Consider the following 15,753-nt stretch of genomic DNA (forward strand, 5'->3'; position numbering starts at 1 on the left):
TTAGACGTGATGATAACTTTTGTCTGATGCCTTGAACTCCTTGTTTGTTGTTTGATAAGGAAATTTACGCAAAACTTTATCTATTTGGGTGCTGGCAGGTTCAACCATTTCAGGACAAAAAGGCCCAGACTAACACAATAAACAAAGCATATCAAATTCATTTTTGCAAGGACAGTCCAAGTTTTGTAATCTTCTTCAGGCCAAGTGGAAACCTACAAGTGCCAGCTCTATGGTTAATATTTTACAGACTCAAGTAAGAAAGAGTATATAAGCAAATGCTTTCTCTTCTATCTTCCAACTTTTCTGAGCATTTTAACCCGCATCATAATCTGCAACCATGAAGTGGGTAACATTAATTTCATTTATTTTCCTCATAAGTTCTGCCAGATCCAGGAATCTACAAAGAGTTGCTCGAGAGGCAGGTAAGAAAGAACCATTTAGTTGTTTTTGCAGTCTTTGCTATATCGATTTCATGTCTTTAATGCAATTTCATGGACAATTCTTGCAAGCCTGATCCAAAAAGAAGAGAAAAACATGATTGACTTGAAAAGAAACTAAATGAAGAAATCATGAGGAGATGGCTTGAACAGTACAACTTAACTGGGTGAGAAAGTCTGGTGACGTTCCTTTGCAGCATCAGTGTAGGGTATGAACAGATGTTGATTATTCAGCATCTGTTACTTTCCAGTGCAGAGAAAGGGGACTCACTGTACTTTTTTAAGTGCTGTCTTTTGCATGGTAGTTCATATGTCTGCTGCTCACCAGTACAAGGTGACGGTTTTCACATAAGTAGGTCAAACAAAAAATCTGCATCTCAATTTGGGCTATAGGAAGACTAGCCAAACCCTCCTAATTGTTTCATCTCTCCCTGTATTATAAAACTTAAGACGTTTGTCAAGAAAATATTCCTGCAGGCAGTCCTAGACATTTTTCCACTGATATTTTTAATTTTTGTTTGAAACGTGAAAATTTAACCAAACTCAGTTATCCGGAGGTGGCTGGAAATGCCAGTGAACAGCAGCAAAAAAAAATCTTTTAATTACAATTTTCTGCACCAAAACACTTATTATCAAAGCAGGTATATTCAGTTAGGTAAGGGAATTACTCCTAATGTTTTCTAAATGCTTCTGAATGGTATTTCTAGACCGAGACAAGTGCCCCAGTCTACCTCATTCATTAATGTAGCCATGACTCAGTATCTATTGGAGAAATCTCATGGGAGTCTTCTCACCAAGAGCAAGGTGTAACTACAACCTGTATTTGTTACCACCAGGACCAAGGGAAGGTATTTACCTGCTTTCCTTCTCTCAGAGAGCACAGATGATATGCACTGGTTGGAACCAGAATATTGAATCTGCCAAATTAATAATTTTGTGTTCAAAAAGAGAAAATTCTGTTGATGCTTGCTGTCATCAAACTACAGCTGCATTCCTTTCTTTGTAGCGTGGACATGATCGTGTTGTCAGTTACTCAAAGGACATGTTTGTTAACCCTTAATAGTAAGCTACAGCAGTCATTTTGAGTATTTGAAGTAAGTGTGTGCTTACAGAGGTAAATCTCATATTAAAATCCTAAAAATCATATGCTTGGGCTCCTTCAGAAAGATGAGTGTAAGCATTAAGTGTCTACAGACGAACAGGCAAGAAGGGTCATTTGAGACATCAAAGAGCTCAAGGTGGCTGAAAAGATGTTTAGATTGAAGTTCCCAGAACATCAGCACAGGTTACCCAGAATGGCGTGCCCAGAGGTGGGATTTGACAAGTGCTCAGCATCAGCTGGGGCTGTTTCAAAATAATGATGTTACTCCCTCCAGTTATTCCCTTAAGAGCTGTATGAATGCTGCACCCTTCTGCAAATCTGACCCAAGATGCCCAGCAGGTATTCCTTAATGGGTCTAGCACAGCCAGGGGGATGGGGAACATCACTGTTCTCTTTGCTTTTCTTCCTAGAGCACAAGAGTGAGATTGCCCATCGCTACAATGACTTGAAGGAGGAGACATTTAAGGCAGTGTAAGTGAACATTCCACTTACATTTTCTGACTGTTTTCCATCTCTTTTGATACTGGAGAAAAAAGGGAAACTAAAACACACCATACGAGCAAGTGAAGAGTGTATGTGTCTCACTGAAGGCACTGAGTTAGCCTTACTGTTAGTATACAAAGCCTACAAATACGTTAAGACCTGCAAAACTCACTATGACTTTTGTGCTCTCTGGGAAAAGAACTCGTTGCAAACCTCATGAGAAAACCTGTGCTCCTTATGGGAACCCAGTTATGCTGGACTGTGATATTACCAAAAAAGCCCAACCAAACCCACAACAGATTTTTTGAGACAATTCAATTATTTCCTTTTGAAATTTGTTTTGGGAATCCCTGCAGAAACATACCAACTTCTGAAAGAAGGTAGCCTGAAGATCAGTATTTGTAACAAAATGACAAAACCCAGCTTAGTTTGCCACTGGTAAAAGCAACAGGAAACTCAGATCATAGTCTTTTCTGGTTTATTTCTAATCTACTATCCAAGACTTTTGTTCTTGGGTAGTAAGACTGAAAACCTTCTTCTAGAAAGGAGTTGAGAACAGGAAGGATATGGGATCTGGTACTAAGCTCTTCACGGTACTCTATTTAAGCATTTGTGCATGGCATTAGTATACAGATGCACATTTGAAAATGTTAGCTGTTATGTTTCTTATCCATATTCAAAATGTGCTTTGTGTTTCAGTGCCATGATCACATTTGCCCAGTATCTCCAGAGGTGTTCTTACGAGGGACTGTCTAAGCTGGTAAAGGATGTTGTTGATCTGGCACAGAAGTGTGTGGCCAATGAGGATGCTCCTGAGTGCACAAAGTCACTGGTATGCAATGAATCCTTTGGTACTGTGTTTCTCCTCATTCTGTGCAGCTACCAGCATCATCCTCACTGAGGATTTATAACTGATCCTTTCAGGTGTGGCTGTTGTCATTGGCAATTCTCAGATTTTAGTGCTGAAACGAAGAACTCGGTTGTGTTGGGTTCTGAAACTGCATTTCAGAAATGATTAAATGATCTGTGGAGCCACATACTGGAGACCAGACACCACACGCGGGCACATTAAGTTCAGCATTGCCTGGAAATAAATGTTAGCATTTAGTGCCAATACCCCAGTGGTAAAATACAAGTCTTATTCTAGATAATCAGGTGACCAAAATGTGTGGGTTTTCACACTGGGATAACTTGAAAAGGTGTGTGTGCTGATTTAAGGTACTTAGTTTACGAAGTTTTAAACTCCTGTAAGATGAGGTAACAAAAGAAGCTTGCAGGTATTGAAGATCCCCGGCTGTCTAGCAGGCTTCAGAAAGACAGATGCCTCTGTTCTTGTGAGCAATAACTTTCACGCCAAATGACATGACTACATTAGTTCTCCATAAAGGTTTCCCCAACCTGATCATCAAGTAGAATCTGAAATTCTGCTTCACTTCATCTGAAAATTCAGTTTAGTCAGATTAGAAGTAAAAGGAGATCTCTGTCTTGCAGAGTATTTTAAATTGTAATTTTTTTCCAGTAAAGCATTGTAACAGTTTTGATACTGAACCACATGAAATAAAAATTTATGAAATTGTGTTGGAAACAATGGATTATTCTGAATTATGGTCTAAATATTATCCCTGTAAAAAATGTATTTACTTATCAATCTGGGTTTTCTTTTACAGATAAGTACATTGTACATTATACTGTCTATAAGGAATAATTCTGACCCTCAGCATCTCCCTTACAGCCCTCTATTTTCCTGGATGAAGTCTGCCAAGTCGAAAAGCTCCGTGACTCATATGGTGCAATGGCTGACTGCTGTAGTAAGGCTGATCCTGAAAGAAATAAGTGCTTCCTGTCATTTAAAGTCGCCAAGCCAGACTTCGTTCAGCCATACCAGAGACCAGCTGCTGATGTGATATGCAAGGAGTACCAGGACAACCGGGTGTCATTCATGGGACAGTAAGAAAAATGGCCATTTTGTACTCTTTAAGCATTTAGGTGTGCAGAAGAGGGGTCTCCAAGCTATACAGAGTGCATGGACATGCAAGACATGAGAATTTGCAAGAGTTCAACCGTATATCTGCATGTGTAAATCATTTGCTAAATTGTTAAATGGCCAAAGCTCTGATCGTGTTTTTTCACTCCATGCTAGCACAGGTTTTTCCATTCAAAAATGGATTTTAAGGGATCACATTCTATAAATCTTGGGGGACTTCTTTTTTCCTCAGAAAACCCCCGAAAAAACACAGTGTTTCCAATATTTACTTAATAATTTACTTGCTCAAGTCTCCAACTACTCTCATAATTAGAAAGGATGAAGAAAGATAACAGTAAAAAGAATAAAAATCAGGAAGAAAATCTTGGTGAAATGGCCATAGAATAATTTTTCACACTCAAAATCACAATTCTCAAGTATCTGACAACGCATTTAAAAAAAATCAAACCATATGCACATCAATCTAGGTGGCTGTCATAAAAGGAGTTAATCCACCTGTCATTGCTACTGAGCCCTGCTTTGGAAATTGAGATTTATGAGAGCGTTTCCCATAAAAGACATTCTATTAGGAAAGTAGATTACATTTCTGAACTCAAAATGAAAGTTATGGAATCTCTAAAAGATTTAAGGACATTTTCTGTTGTCATCGGAATATGTAACTTAGATTTTTCTTTTCCTCACAGTTTCATCTATTCTGTTGCAAGAAGAAACCCCTTCTTGTATGCTCCAACAATCCTTGGTCTGGCTGCTGATTATGAACATGTACTTCAGAGCTGCTGCAAAGAGAGTGACGTTGGTACTTGCTTGGATGAAAAGGTATATCCAGTTTTTCATTGTGGGTGAAAACTAAGCAAATGTTCTGCTGCATAAAGGTCTCTTCTGATCTTAGTAACAACTCTCTTTAAAGGAGGAAGTGGCTTTAAATGGCTAATGTTAATTTACAGTTTATAATTCCAACATTCTGCTTTACTAGGGTGGTTTTCAGTAAATATTTGTATGTGGGTTTGTAGAAACTAACACAGAGTAAAAATTCATTATTTTGGGTTTTTTTTTTAAGAAAAACAAAAACAAAAGAATCAAACTGTAGATATCTAAGTTTGTCTTTTTGTCCCTTTGCTAACATGTTATCAGGGAGCTGTGAGTATTGTGCAGATGTGCTGAATCCAAAGAACATGTAGCACTTGGAATTTTTCATCTGTAGTGGAAAGGCATGCTACCAGAGATGCATGAGGGCAAGACAGCTCTCTCTTGGCAGCCTAACATGCCATCACCCCATCCAGTGTGTAGGTCTACAAGAGGTTCTCCCCTAATTTTGCTCTATTTATTGTCCAAGCAAATGGAGGGGAAAGAGTGAGAAACAGGTAGAATCTTCCTGTTCATTAAAATCTTGGTATGAAGAACTTGCAGAGAAGGATTAATCATGAGTTAGTCCAATGATTTGATAGCAGGTGACTTCCACAGAGCTCTGCTGTTTAGAGAGCTATAGCTAAGATTCCATGTTAGTGTTGGGAATGGCTTGAGCCTATTTTCCTTTTGTCTCCCAGTGACTTCTGTATAATCACTGCAGTGCTTTGTAAGACAACTTAGGCTCCTTTGAAGCCACAGGCTTCAATCACATTGAAGTATTTGGTGAACAGCAGCATGTCTGTAAAACTGCACTGTGCCATAAGGCATAGCATATAGACTGGAAGTTCAGTGCTGATTGCAAACGGGTTAGGACTGCCTAAGGAGTTCTCACTGGTTTGGCTTTTCAGCAGAGCTAACTGGAGCAGGACCTACTGTACATCTGAAATGTGAGTTTCAGATTGCTTCTTCTCAGTCTATTAAATGTGACATGTTTAATGTGACCATGTGCATCCTGTTCCTATAGGCAGGTGCCATAAAAGAAAAAGCCAAGAAAATAAGTCTGAAGCACCAGCATGTTTGCGAAATCCTCAGCAAGTTTGGTGAGAGAACTTTCCAAGCAGAGTAAGTTCCAATCAGTTTTTTGTAAAAGGTAGGCTTGTTAACATGAGCCTGAAACTAATCACAAGGAAAATTGCTCGGTATGAGGAAAATGTTCCCTGTGAGGGTGGGTGAGTCCCTGGCACAGGTTGCCCAAAGAAGCTGTGACTGCCCCAACCCTGGCAGTGTTCAAGGCCAGGTTGGACGGGGCTTGGAGCAACCTGATCTAGTGCAAGGTGTCCCTGCCTGTGGCAGGGGTGTGGAACTGAATGAGCTTTACAGTCTCTTCCAACCCATAGCTTCCTGTGATCTTATCATTCTAAGAAAACACTAGCATGTAGAATTCACTTCCAGATGCTGAGTTAGAACAGTGCACTCATGGTACTTCCTAGTACGCTTTTTATTTATTTATTTTTAATAAGTTGCTAGTTCGAGCCTTAAATCAGTGAAAGAGTCAGATTTGGCAGTATCAGAGTTATTATCAAAGCTATGTTTTTAAGATTAAGAAAGACTTAATCATCTTTCCAACAGAGTTGCTTTGCATTCTGTGCTTGTCTAACACACTGACTAGGATTGACTTACTAGATACAGTCAGTTTTGATTTAAAGGCTTCATTAAAACTATATACATCTGTGCTAAGCAGCCTAGAGATGCTTTACAGGCCATTCCCCAGCCATGGGGAATTCTAGGCTGTGATTCTTACACAGACAGCTCAGATAGAACAGAAGAACCAAACACTTGTTTCTTTCTATTTTAAATGAGCACTGGGTACTTTTGCAGATGTTGATGCCCTTTTTTTTTTGCTAACCACCAGAAATTGGTTGAGAAGAATGAATTAATATTTACTTCCAACAATGCTGATCTACAGTATCTCAAGTGTTAACAAGATTTCTGTTCAACAGTGAGCTTTAAAACAAATGTATTTTTCTTCTTTTCTACCCAGGAAACTTGCTTCCCTGAGCCAGAAATATCCCAAGGCTCCGTTCTCAGAAATTGTAAAAATTCTACAGGACCTTAAGGGTGTCTACAAAGAGTGCTGTGAAGGGGACATGATAGAGTGCATGGATGACAACGTAAGCTAAGTATTTGTCAAAACTGTTTACATACTTGAACAATGTTTAGGAAGACAATAATTTGTGCAGCTACTCATTCACAGTCCAGGGAATTCATACCCGACACTGCTGGAAGATTCTTCAGCCACTGAAAATCTCACAGCCAGCTCAGCAGCTTGTTCCTGGAGCTAGACTTTGCACCAGTTCTGGATCTAGCCTTTCATGATCATAACAGCAAGATGTTACTTATAGTATAGTGTGTGTGTTTGCCTGAAATCAAAATGTTTATCTCGGAGATTGTTTGATGATATTTACCCACTTCAGTTGTAAACAAAGCAAAAGAAAGGCATTCTTCTGCTGTCCTCTTGTGTGTGCTGCCATTCATGCAGCTTTCCTGTAGTGCCAGGGAACTCTAGAGAGCAACTTGCATGGGAGGATTAGCAAAACTGTGCAACAGTGACATGATTTAAATATTGTCTATCTGGCTGGAATTTTGATGTGCTTTTTAAACCAGCTGGTGGTCAGTGCTGGCTTTATGAAGCTCTGGGGTTTTTGTCCTCTATCAGAACTGGGCACCTGACTATCAGATCTGTCTGGTACCCTTGTGACATATCACTCAATGACGTTCCAGAGTTTGTCTTCTCAAAGTTTCTAACATCAAGGAAGAAACAACATTCTCCCTGTACCCACGAACACAGTGCTTAGTATGCAGAGGACATGCCTGTTGCTGTCACTATTCTCTTTAATGGAAACAGCATTTCCTTAGCATAAATAGGTGACCTGGATGAAAAAGAAAGAATCTGAAAAAGAGAGGGGGGATGAATATATCTTTAAATTAATATTTCATAGCTTGTCTGATAATATGTTTATTCTTTAGGCAGAGCTTATAACCTATATGTGCTCTAAACAAGATGTTTTCTCAAGTAAAATCAAAGACTGCTGTGACAAGCCAATTGTGGAACGAGGCCAGTGTATTATTGAATCAGATTTTGATGAGAAACCTGCAGATCTTCCTTCACTAGTTGAAAAATACATCCAAGATAAGGAAGTGTGCAAGAGCTTTGAGGCAGGCCATGACGCATTCTTGTCAGAGTAAGTAGTGCAAACAGCATGTGTGCTTGCTTTTGAATGTTTCTGCAAATGAGCCTCTGTTTTTTCTGGACTATGACCTTTTGTACTGCTAGAAAAGCTGTCCTCTTGTAGTTTCAACTGCATATGGAGAACAGAGATGACCACATGGAAGTCTGATGTAGCTGTGACCCAAGTTGAACCCAAGTTTCTCATTCATGCATTGTGATTGTTTATGTTCAGCACTGTCCTACTTACCAAACCTGAATTTATCAGTGTTTTTATCTGTGGGCTTTGTGCATGCCCACATACATTACCTGCTTAAGAATTATTCTGCCCCAGGGAACTATTTTGTTCCTCTCACATTTGCCTTGATGGCAGACGACAGAATGATAAAACACGTGCTAAAACAAGCAAACATCATTCCAAGCTCATCGTCCATTTACTTGATCTTATCCAAGGAACTGTCATTTTAAGTTATTGTGCTATGCATGAAGAAAGCAGCACATTGTTCAGGAGCTCTAATTCTGTCAGCCTGTGTGTCTTTCAGGTTTGTTTATGAATACTCACGGAGACACCCTGAGCTCTCCACACAGCTGATTCTGAGAGTTGCTAAGGGATATGAAACACTCCTGGAAAAGTGCTGCAAGACAGACAACCCTGCCCAGTGCTACGGAAATGCTGTAGGTGCACAGCTTTTTTTGCAGATAACTACAGTGCTTGGTCAGTACCTATTATGAAACAGCTAGGTTGAGAATCTCCTATGGAAAAGCAGACAGAAAGCATTTTGAGAGACTAACCCCAGGGAAAGTTAGTGTCCTGATGGGCGCTAAGCAGTGCAGGGCCTGTGACAACAGAATTTTCTTAGATCAAAGAATAACTTCATTGGTCACCTTATGAAATTTCAGACCAGTCTCACAACTGCCTGATGCCTCTGTCTCTCAGAAGTGATTTTGCTTAGCCTGAAGATGCTTAATAACTGATTAGATTAATTATTCTATGAGCTCCACTGCCTATATTGAGTATGGCTGCTCATGGATTATGATGGGAACCTGCATGGCCAGCTCACAAACACTAAGCATAAACTTTGATCTCCTAATCTTCAACTGAATTGCACACAAGTCACAGCACAAATTGAGTCACTGACAGCTTTGGCCAAGGAATAGAAAGAGGATGTTCTCCTCACAGTTTATAATCCTATACTTGAAAAATATTCACCGCATTTAAACAAAAAAAAACCCAAAACCAAACAAAAAAGAAAACAAAAACCCCTGTTGTCTAGAAAGTAAGTCCAACAGGTAACTAATTTAAATTAAATCAAAAAAATCTTGCTGCCTTTTTAACTGAATTTCTGCTAGAACTTAAGACTCATATGAGAATCAAGCCCTCCCTAAGTTACCCAGGCTATGCAGAGGTAATCAGCATTACAAAATGGATATTTAATAGCTAATAAGATTTAGAAGAGCTCAGAAGCTGCGTTTGTATGACTGTTACCAGGACATCCTGCTCTAACATTACTAATGAATTCATACTTGTTTGCAGCAAGAGGATTTGAACAAGCATATCAAAGAAACTCAAGATGTTGTAAAGACCAACTGTGACTTTCTTGCTACCCATGGCGAAGCAGACTTTCTTAAAGCGTAAGTACTTAGCATGACCAGCAGGTCAAAGGAGGTGATCCTCCCTTCTACTCTGCTCTCTTGAGACCTCACTTGGAGTATTGTGTGCAGTTCTGGTTTCCTCAACATAAAAAGGACATGGAACTGTTGGAACAAGTCCAGAGGAGGGCCACGAGGATGATCAGGGGACTGGAGCACCTCCTGTATGAAGACAGGCTGAGAAAGTTGGGGCTGTTCAGCCTGGGGAAGAGAAGGCTGCGTGGAGACCTCATAGCAGCCTTCCAGTATCTGAAGCATATAAGGATCCTATAAGGATGCAGGGGAGGGACTCTTCATCAGGGACTGTAGTGGTAGGACAAGGGGTAATGGGTTTAAACTGAAACAGAGGAAGTTCTTTACTGTAAGGGTGGTGAGGCACTGGAATGGGTTGCCCAGGGAAGTTGTGAATGCTCCATGCCTGGCCGTGTTGAAGGCCAGGTTGGACAAAGCCTTGGGTGACATGGTCTAGTGTGAGGTGTCGCTGCCCATGGCAGGGAGGTTGGAACTTGATTATCTTAAAGTCCTTTACAAACCTAAATATGCTATGAATCTATGATTCTCCTTGCTGATAAATATTCCAGATTGTAAAGAATGGTGCTGGCTGCTCTGGGTGAATTTATTTGGTCTTCTTTTTTCACTTCAGTGGTCTAGCTCAGTAGAGTATTCAACAAATGTGAGCCAACAGTCATTTTCATATGACTTTTTCAGACTTCTCATCCGCTACACGAAGAAAATGCCTCAAGTATCAACTGACACCTTGCTGGAAATCGGAAAGAAAATGACAGCTGTTGGTACTAAGTGCTGCCAGCTTCCCGAGAACAAACGCCTGCCTTGTTCTGAGGGATATGTGAGTACATTGCTTTATTCTCTCTACTCTTGGAGATTTCTTCTGTTCTCAAAAAACTTGATTTCTGGTGAGATAGTTTCCATAAACCCCAAGCTGAGCATCTACCTAAGAGAATTTGAAGTCTGTTTATTTTTAATAAATTGAGAGCCTAAATAGTTGTCTGATGGAAGCTTGTGAAAATTTCAGCTAAGCTTTACTCTCCCTCAGCAAGCAAAAATAAGTTGGTTGGCTGCTGGTATTTGGAAAAGTTAAACAGTCTTAAAAAAACTAAATATACTTACTGATTGTAGCGTGATTGATAGACAGATTGTTGGCAGACTAGGAAATACTCAGGTTCAGGAATGTATATTTAATTTAAGTTTTAAGACCATGTCATTTCCAAGGAGGTGTTGGGATCTGACAGCTTCCACTTCCAGCTATGCTACTGTACCACAAACACCACCTCTGTTACTGCAGCAGATGAAACTCAAGTTTGTTCTTCTTTCCTTCTCTTTCCAGCTGAGCATTGTGATTCAGGAGATGTGCAAGAGGCAGGAGACCACACCTATAAATGACAATGTTTCACACTGCTGCAGTGACTCCTATGCTTACAGGAGACCCTGTTTCACTGCCATGGGAGTAGATACCAAATATGTGCCTCCAGCATTTAACCCTGATATGTTCAGCTTTGATGAAAAATTGTGCACTGCTGCTCCTGCTGAACAGGAACTAGGGCAGATGAAGTAAGCCAAAAAAAAAAAATACTTGTAGAAAAGCTTCTGAAGTATAATACTTGGAAGGGGGGTGCAGAAGAAAGCTACAAACACCCTGTTTTGTCATCAGACTGGGACTTCACTAACAGCAGCTAAAAAGCCAGATGGAACTATGTGTTTGCACTGCACTTGTCAGTGCATAGCATCATGTGGTTTGGAAGAGGCAAAATAGGGCGTTTTCTTCAAACAAAATCAGTCTCTTAGCTGACCTGTTTCATGTAGGCCCACTGCCAGTGCAAATCTTAAGATGTACTTCATTAAAACAACATAAAGGTTATTGCAATAAGGTTTTTTCCCACCTGTAACTGGGATAGCAAAAAGCAAGGTGGTAGACTGAGAGTTTGGAACCACAAATAGGCACAAACTCCTCTAGACATGACAAAAGAAAAAAATAGCCTCATAAATGAGCAGTACCTGCACAGAATGGCATATTTGAAACTGGGAAATCAAACTACAGCAGGTAGTGTTAACTCTGTGTTGCCGCTTTGTTTTCAGATTGCTTGTCAACCTCATTAAACGCAAGCCCCAGATGACAGAAGAACAAATCAAGACAATTACTAATGGTTTCACTGCCATGGTGGACAAGTGCTGCAAAAAATCAGATGTTGAGACATGCTTTGGGGAAGAGGTATTTCCTATCTCCTTTAAAAAACAAAACAAAACAGGAAAGGAAAGAAGCATGGGAAACCAGAAACTCAGTAGGAAACCATGCATTAGGAAAGCAGTCCTGCAAACTGCTGTGATCCCTTGTCTGTGTACCCTTACAATAATTTTGCCTGCAAAGCAGAACAGCAATCATACAGATTATAGTCGTTGCCCAGTTTCATGTGGAAAGAATGTCTGGAGGTCATGTAGTGCAGTCATCTGCTCAAAGCACAGCTAAATTTTAGATTAGATAAGGTTTTTCAGAGCCTTGTCTGGAAGAGTTGAATTACAAGCCATAGCTGTAAAAGAGGTATGTGTAGAATCTAAACTCTGCCTCTCACACAAGCTTCCTTTTGTGCTACAGATTCTTATAGAATTCTGAAGGATTACCAGTAAAAAGTGCATGTGGACCAATTATCAGACACCTAGCAAATATAGATACATTAGCAGGGGGAGTCCAGGTGATTATGTCCTGTGAACAGTCATTCAGGTTGTTTTTTTCAAACTCATCAACCACAGATACATTCATTCATTCAATATCTGAAATAACCACAGGAGGAGCTGATCTGTGGCCATATAGCTGAGAAAGCACAAAGCATTTACAGGAAGTTTAAATGACAATTTCCAACAGCAAACTCATAATCATTTGAAGCAGACAACTCTATTACTGGTATCATAAATCATTTATTGATTGAATCCTTTTTAATGTATAACCAAAGTACTGTACAGGTAAATATATTAGGGAGACCTAGGAAATAATGATTTTTGTCTCTAAAGGTGTATTTTCTATGTTTGCAAAACTGAAGAATATCCAACATACATGAGTGCACAGATTCTAAACTTAGGAAGGACCATTAGAATTATCCTTTCAAACAGAACACAGTCACAAGTTTAAGTTTATAGAAATTCCTGCTCAAGCACCACATACTTTGCTCCCTTGGCTTCTCTCTCACAGCTGTTTGTACTCCTTTTTCTAGGGTGCAAACCTGATAGTTCAGAGCAGAGCCACGTTAGGAATTGGCGTTTAACACATGGTAGGTAACAGCAGTAATGCACATATCATTTATCTATGTATGTTTGTATCTATGTATGTATGTATCTATCTATCTATCTATCTAATCTATCTATCTATCTACCTATCTCTTCCCACCCTTCTGCCCAAAACTTAACTCCTTCAGCTCAAAAAAGCATCAAGCTTCCCTTTAACCACCAAGAAGTTGCTTTTTCTAACAGCTGGTTTAACCCTCTGCCATTACACAGCATACAGCAGGTGGATGTATTACTGGTGTGCTACTATTATATAAAATAATCCTTTTTGTTTCCCCAATCTAGGTTGCCACTGAGGGAAATATGAAGAAAAATACTTCTGTGTAACTTCTCCTGCCCATTACCTTTTTTCCTTTGGTATTGAATGAGTATTTCCTAAATCTTTCGCGTTTTGTCAAACCACATGCTTTTCCAGAAACTTTTCAATTCTATCACTTTGAAAAAATGAATAATAAATAAAAGCTTTATAAATCTGCATCTGTCCTTGTCTGCTGGTGACTACCATAAGACAAAGCTCTGCAGTGCTCCCTACACAAAATGGTTGCTGTAAGTATTATGTAAGGGCAGGGATTCTATGGGTTTTTTTCTGTTTCTTGCTCTTGGAAACCAGATATGAAAGAATATGAAAGGTGCTAACACATTTAGCTAGGCTTTAATACTCTGATTCAATTAGAGGTTCATTTTAGGCTTTACTTCAGCAATTATAATCACACATTAAGAAAACATTCAAAGGAAGTGCTCAGTTTAAATAAGATGACTGACAATGAGATCTTGTTCAAAGGAAAAAAAAAATATTTTCTTACATCAGTCCCAGATGGAGTATCCCTTTGCTTGCAGAATTGCAAACAGATCTGCTTTTAGACACTTCTTTTCATGTCTGAAGTTGTTTTTTTAAACAGCTTTTGACTTTAGTCTTGTCTCCTGAAAAGCCTACCATCTGAATCATGCCTTTTGTTTCAGGAAGCTCCTAAGAGAAATATTTCTGTTCTATGCCACTAAAGCAGCATGATTTTCTAGCTTATTGGTAGTTTCACTTTAACAAGGACTCTTGCACAACCCTTGCATAATAAGACATTTCGTAAAGACAATTTTCTTGGCCTTGGCTCTTTTACCAAGTTCATGAACTAGGAATGTTCTCTAGAACCACAGAAGTACACTCAAAATGAAACATTCAGAGACACTGGGTTGAAAATTGATAAGGAAGAATCATCCATCTTGTTATGATTGAAAGGTTTGAACAGTCAATCACTGTGAGTCATAGTTAGGTATTGGTTTAGCTCGTGTGACCCCAAGTCATTCACAAAAACATCATTTGAAATGTACAGTTTTGTGAATTGAAGCAAGAATCACTTGTCAGTTGCAGTGAAGCACGTTTTCCCTTAGTTTAAGGGAGCAAAACAGACATTCTGAAGACCATTATCTAATTCACCATCCAAAAATCTGACAGTCATTCACTGCAGGTAAAACTAACCTGCTCTAGATTACTGAATTAGGACAAGTTAATCTCGTCCAAGGAACAGGTTTGGTGATGATTCTGATGCATGGAAATCAGCCTTATACCACAAATCTATCAAGAAGTGGGGATTTCTCATTCGATTTGCAGCTACTCCCCACACACTGTAGCGATTCTTATGTTTGCTGTCACATGGGCTATGGCTTTTCAACTGCACTTTGAATAACTCCAAATACAAATGAGGTTAAAGGTTGCATTAAGATTTAGTAACTGAAAATATACATATAATGTGTTTGTAATTTTGGTGGCTCCAAAGAGATGTAAAATTAATAGATAAATGATTTTTGGCCTGCATTTATCATTTATCAATGCCGAAAAGAGTAATGTGTCAAGAGAATGGAGTTGATTTAAATATCAATACAGCAAAAGTATGTGGAAACAATGGATTTCTGTCCACCCCAGCCCATTTCTACAATTTGTAGGAACCCATCTCTTTCATTCTTGCACATCATCATATCCATAAAACCATAACAAACTACCACGTTTGTTGTGCAAGGTCCTACACCTGGGTCAGAGCAATCCCAGGCACAGCTACAGGTTGGGCAGAGAAGAGATTCAGAGCAGCCCTGAGGAGAAGGACCTGGGGGTGCTGGTCGATGAGAAAATGAACATGAGCTGGCTTCAGTGTGCGCTCACAGCCCAGAAAACCAACCATATCCTGGGCTGCATCAAAAGGAGAGTGACCACCAGGTCGAGGGAGGTGATCCTGCCCCTCTACTCTGCTCTTGTCAGACCTCACCTGGAGTATTGTGTGCAGTTCAGGTGTCCTCAACATAAAAAGGACATGGAACTGTTGGAACAAGTCCAGAGGAGGCCACAAGGATGATCAGGGGACTGGAGCACCTCCTGTATGAAGATAGGCTGAGGAAGTTGGGGCTGTTCAGCCTGGGGAAGAGAAGGCTGCGTGGAGACCTCATAGCAGCCTTCCAGTATCTGAAGGGGGCCTATAGGGATGCTGGGGAGGGACTCTTCACTAGGGACTGTAGTGATAGGACAAGGGGTAACGGGTTTAAACTCAAACAGGGGAAGTTTAGATTGGATATAAGTTCTTTCCTGTTAGGGTGGTGAGGCACTGGAATGGGTTGCCCAGGGAAGTTGTGAATGCTCAATGCCTGGCTGTGTTGAAGGCCAGGTTGGACAAAGCCTTGGGTGACATCGTTTAGTGTGAGGTGTCCCTGCCCATGGCAGGGAGGTTGGAACTTGATGATCTTAAGGTCCTTT

General features: G+C 39.9%; 1 protein-coding gene across 1 annotated transcript; it reads left to right on the forward strand.

Moving 5' to 3' along the window:
- Positions 1–268: 268 nt before the first annotated feature.
- On the forward strand, positions 269–13,496 carry ALB (albumin). Its single transcript, XM_061345847.1, has 15 exons — positions 269–422; positions 1,950–2,010; positions 2,722–2,854; positions 3,755–3,969; positions 4,690–4,822; positions 5,877–5,974; positions 6,894–7,023; positions 7,880–8,094; positions 8,621–8,753; positions 9,613–9,710; positions 10,437–10,575; positions 11,074–11,297; positions 11,823–11,955; positions 12,950–13,006; positions 13,305–13,496. Exons 1-14 carry the CDS (start codon positions 338–340, stop codon positions 12,998–13,000), a joined length of 1,848 nt encoding a protein of 615 aa, XP_061201831.1. The 5' UTR covers positions 269–337; the 3' UTR covers positions 13,001–13,006; positions 13,305–13,496.
- Positions 13,497–15,753: the final 2,257 nt, after the last annotated feature.

Source organism: Neopsephotus bourkii, unplaced genomic scaffold, assembly GCF_033783945.1.
Source record: "Neopsephotus bourkii isolate Nb327-2 ecotype Australia unplaced genomic scaffold, CSIRO-AGI_Nbou_v1 NB_244, whole genome shotgun sequence".
Taxonomy (NCBI): domain Eukaryota; kingdom Metazoa; phylum Chordata; class Aves; order Psittaciformes; family Psittacidae; genus Neopsephotus; species Neopsephotus bourkii.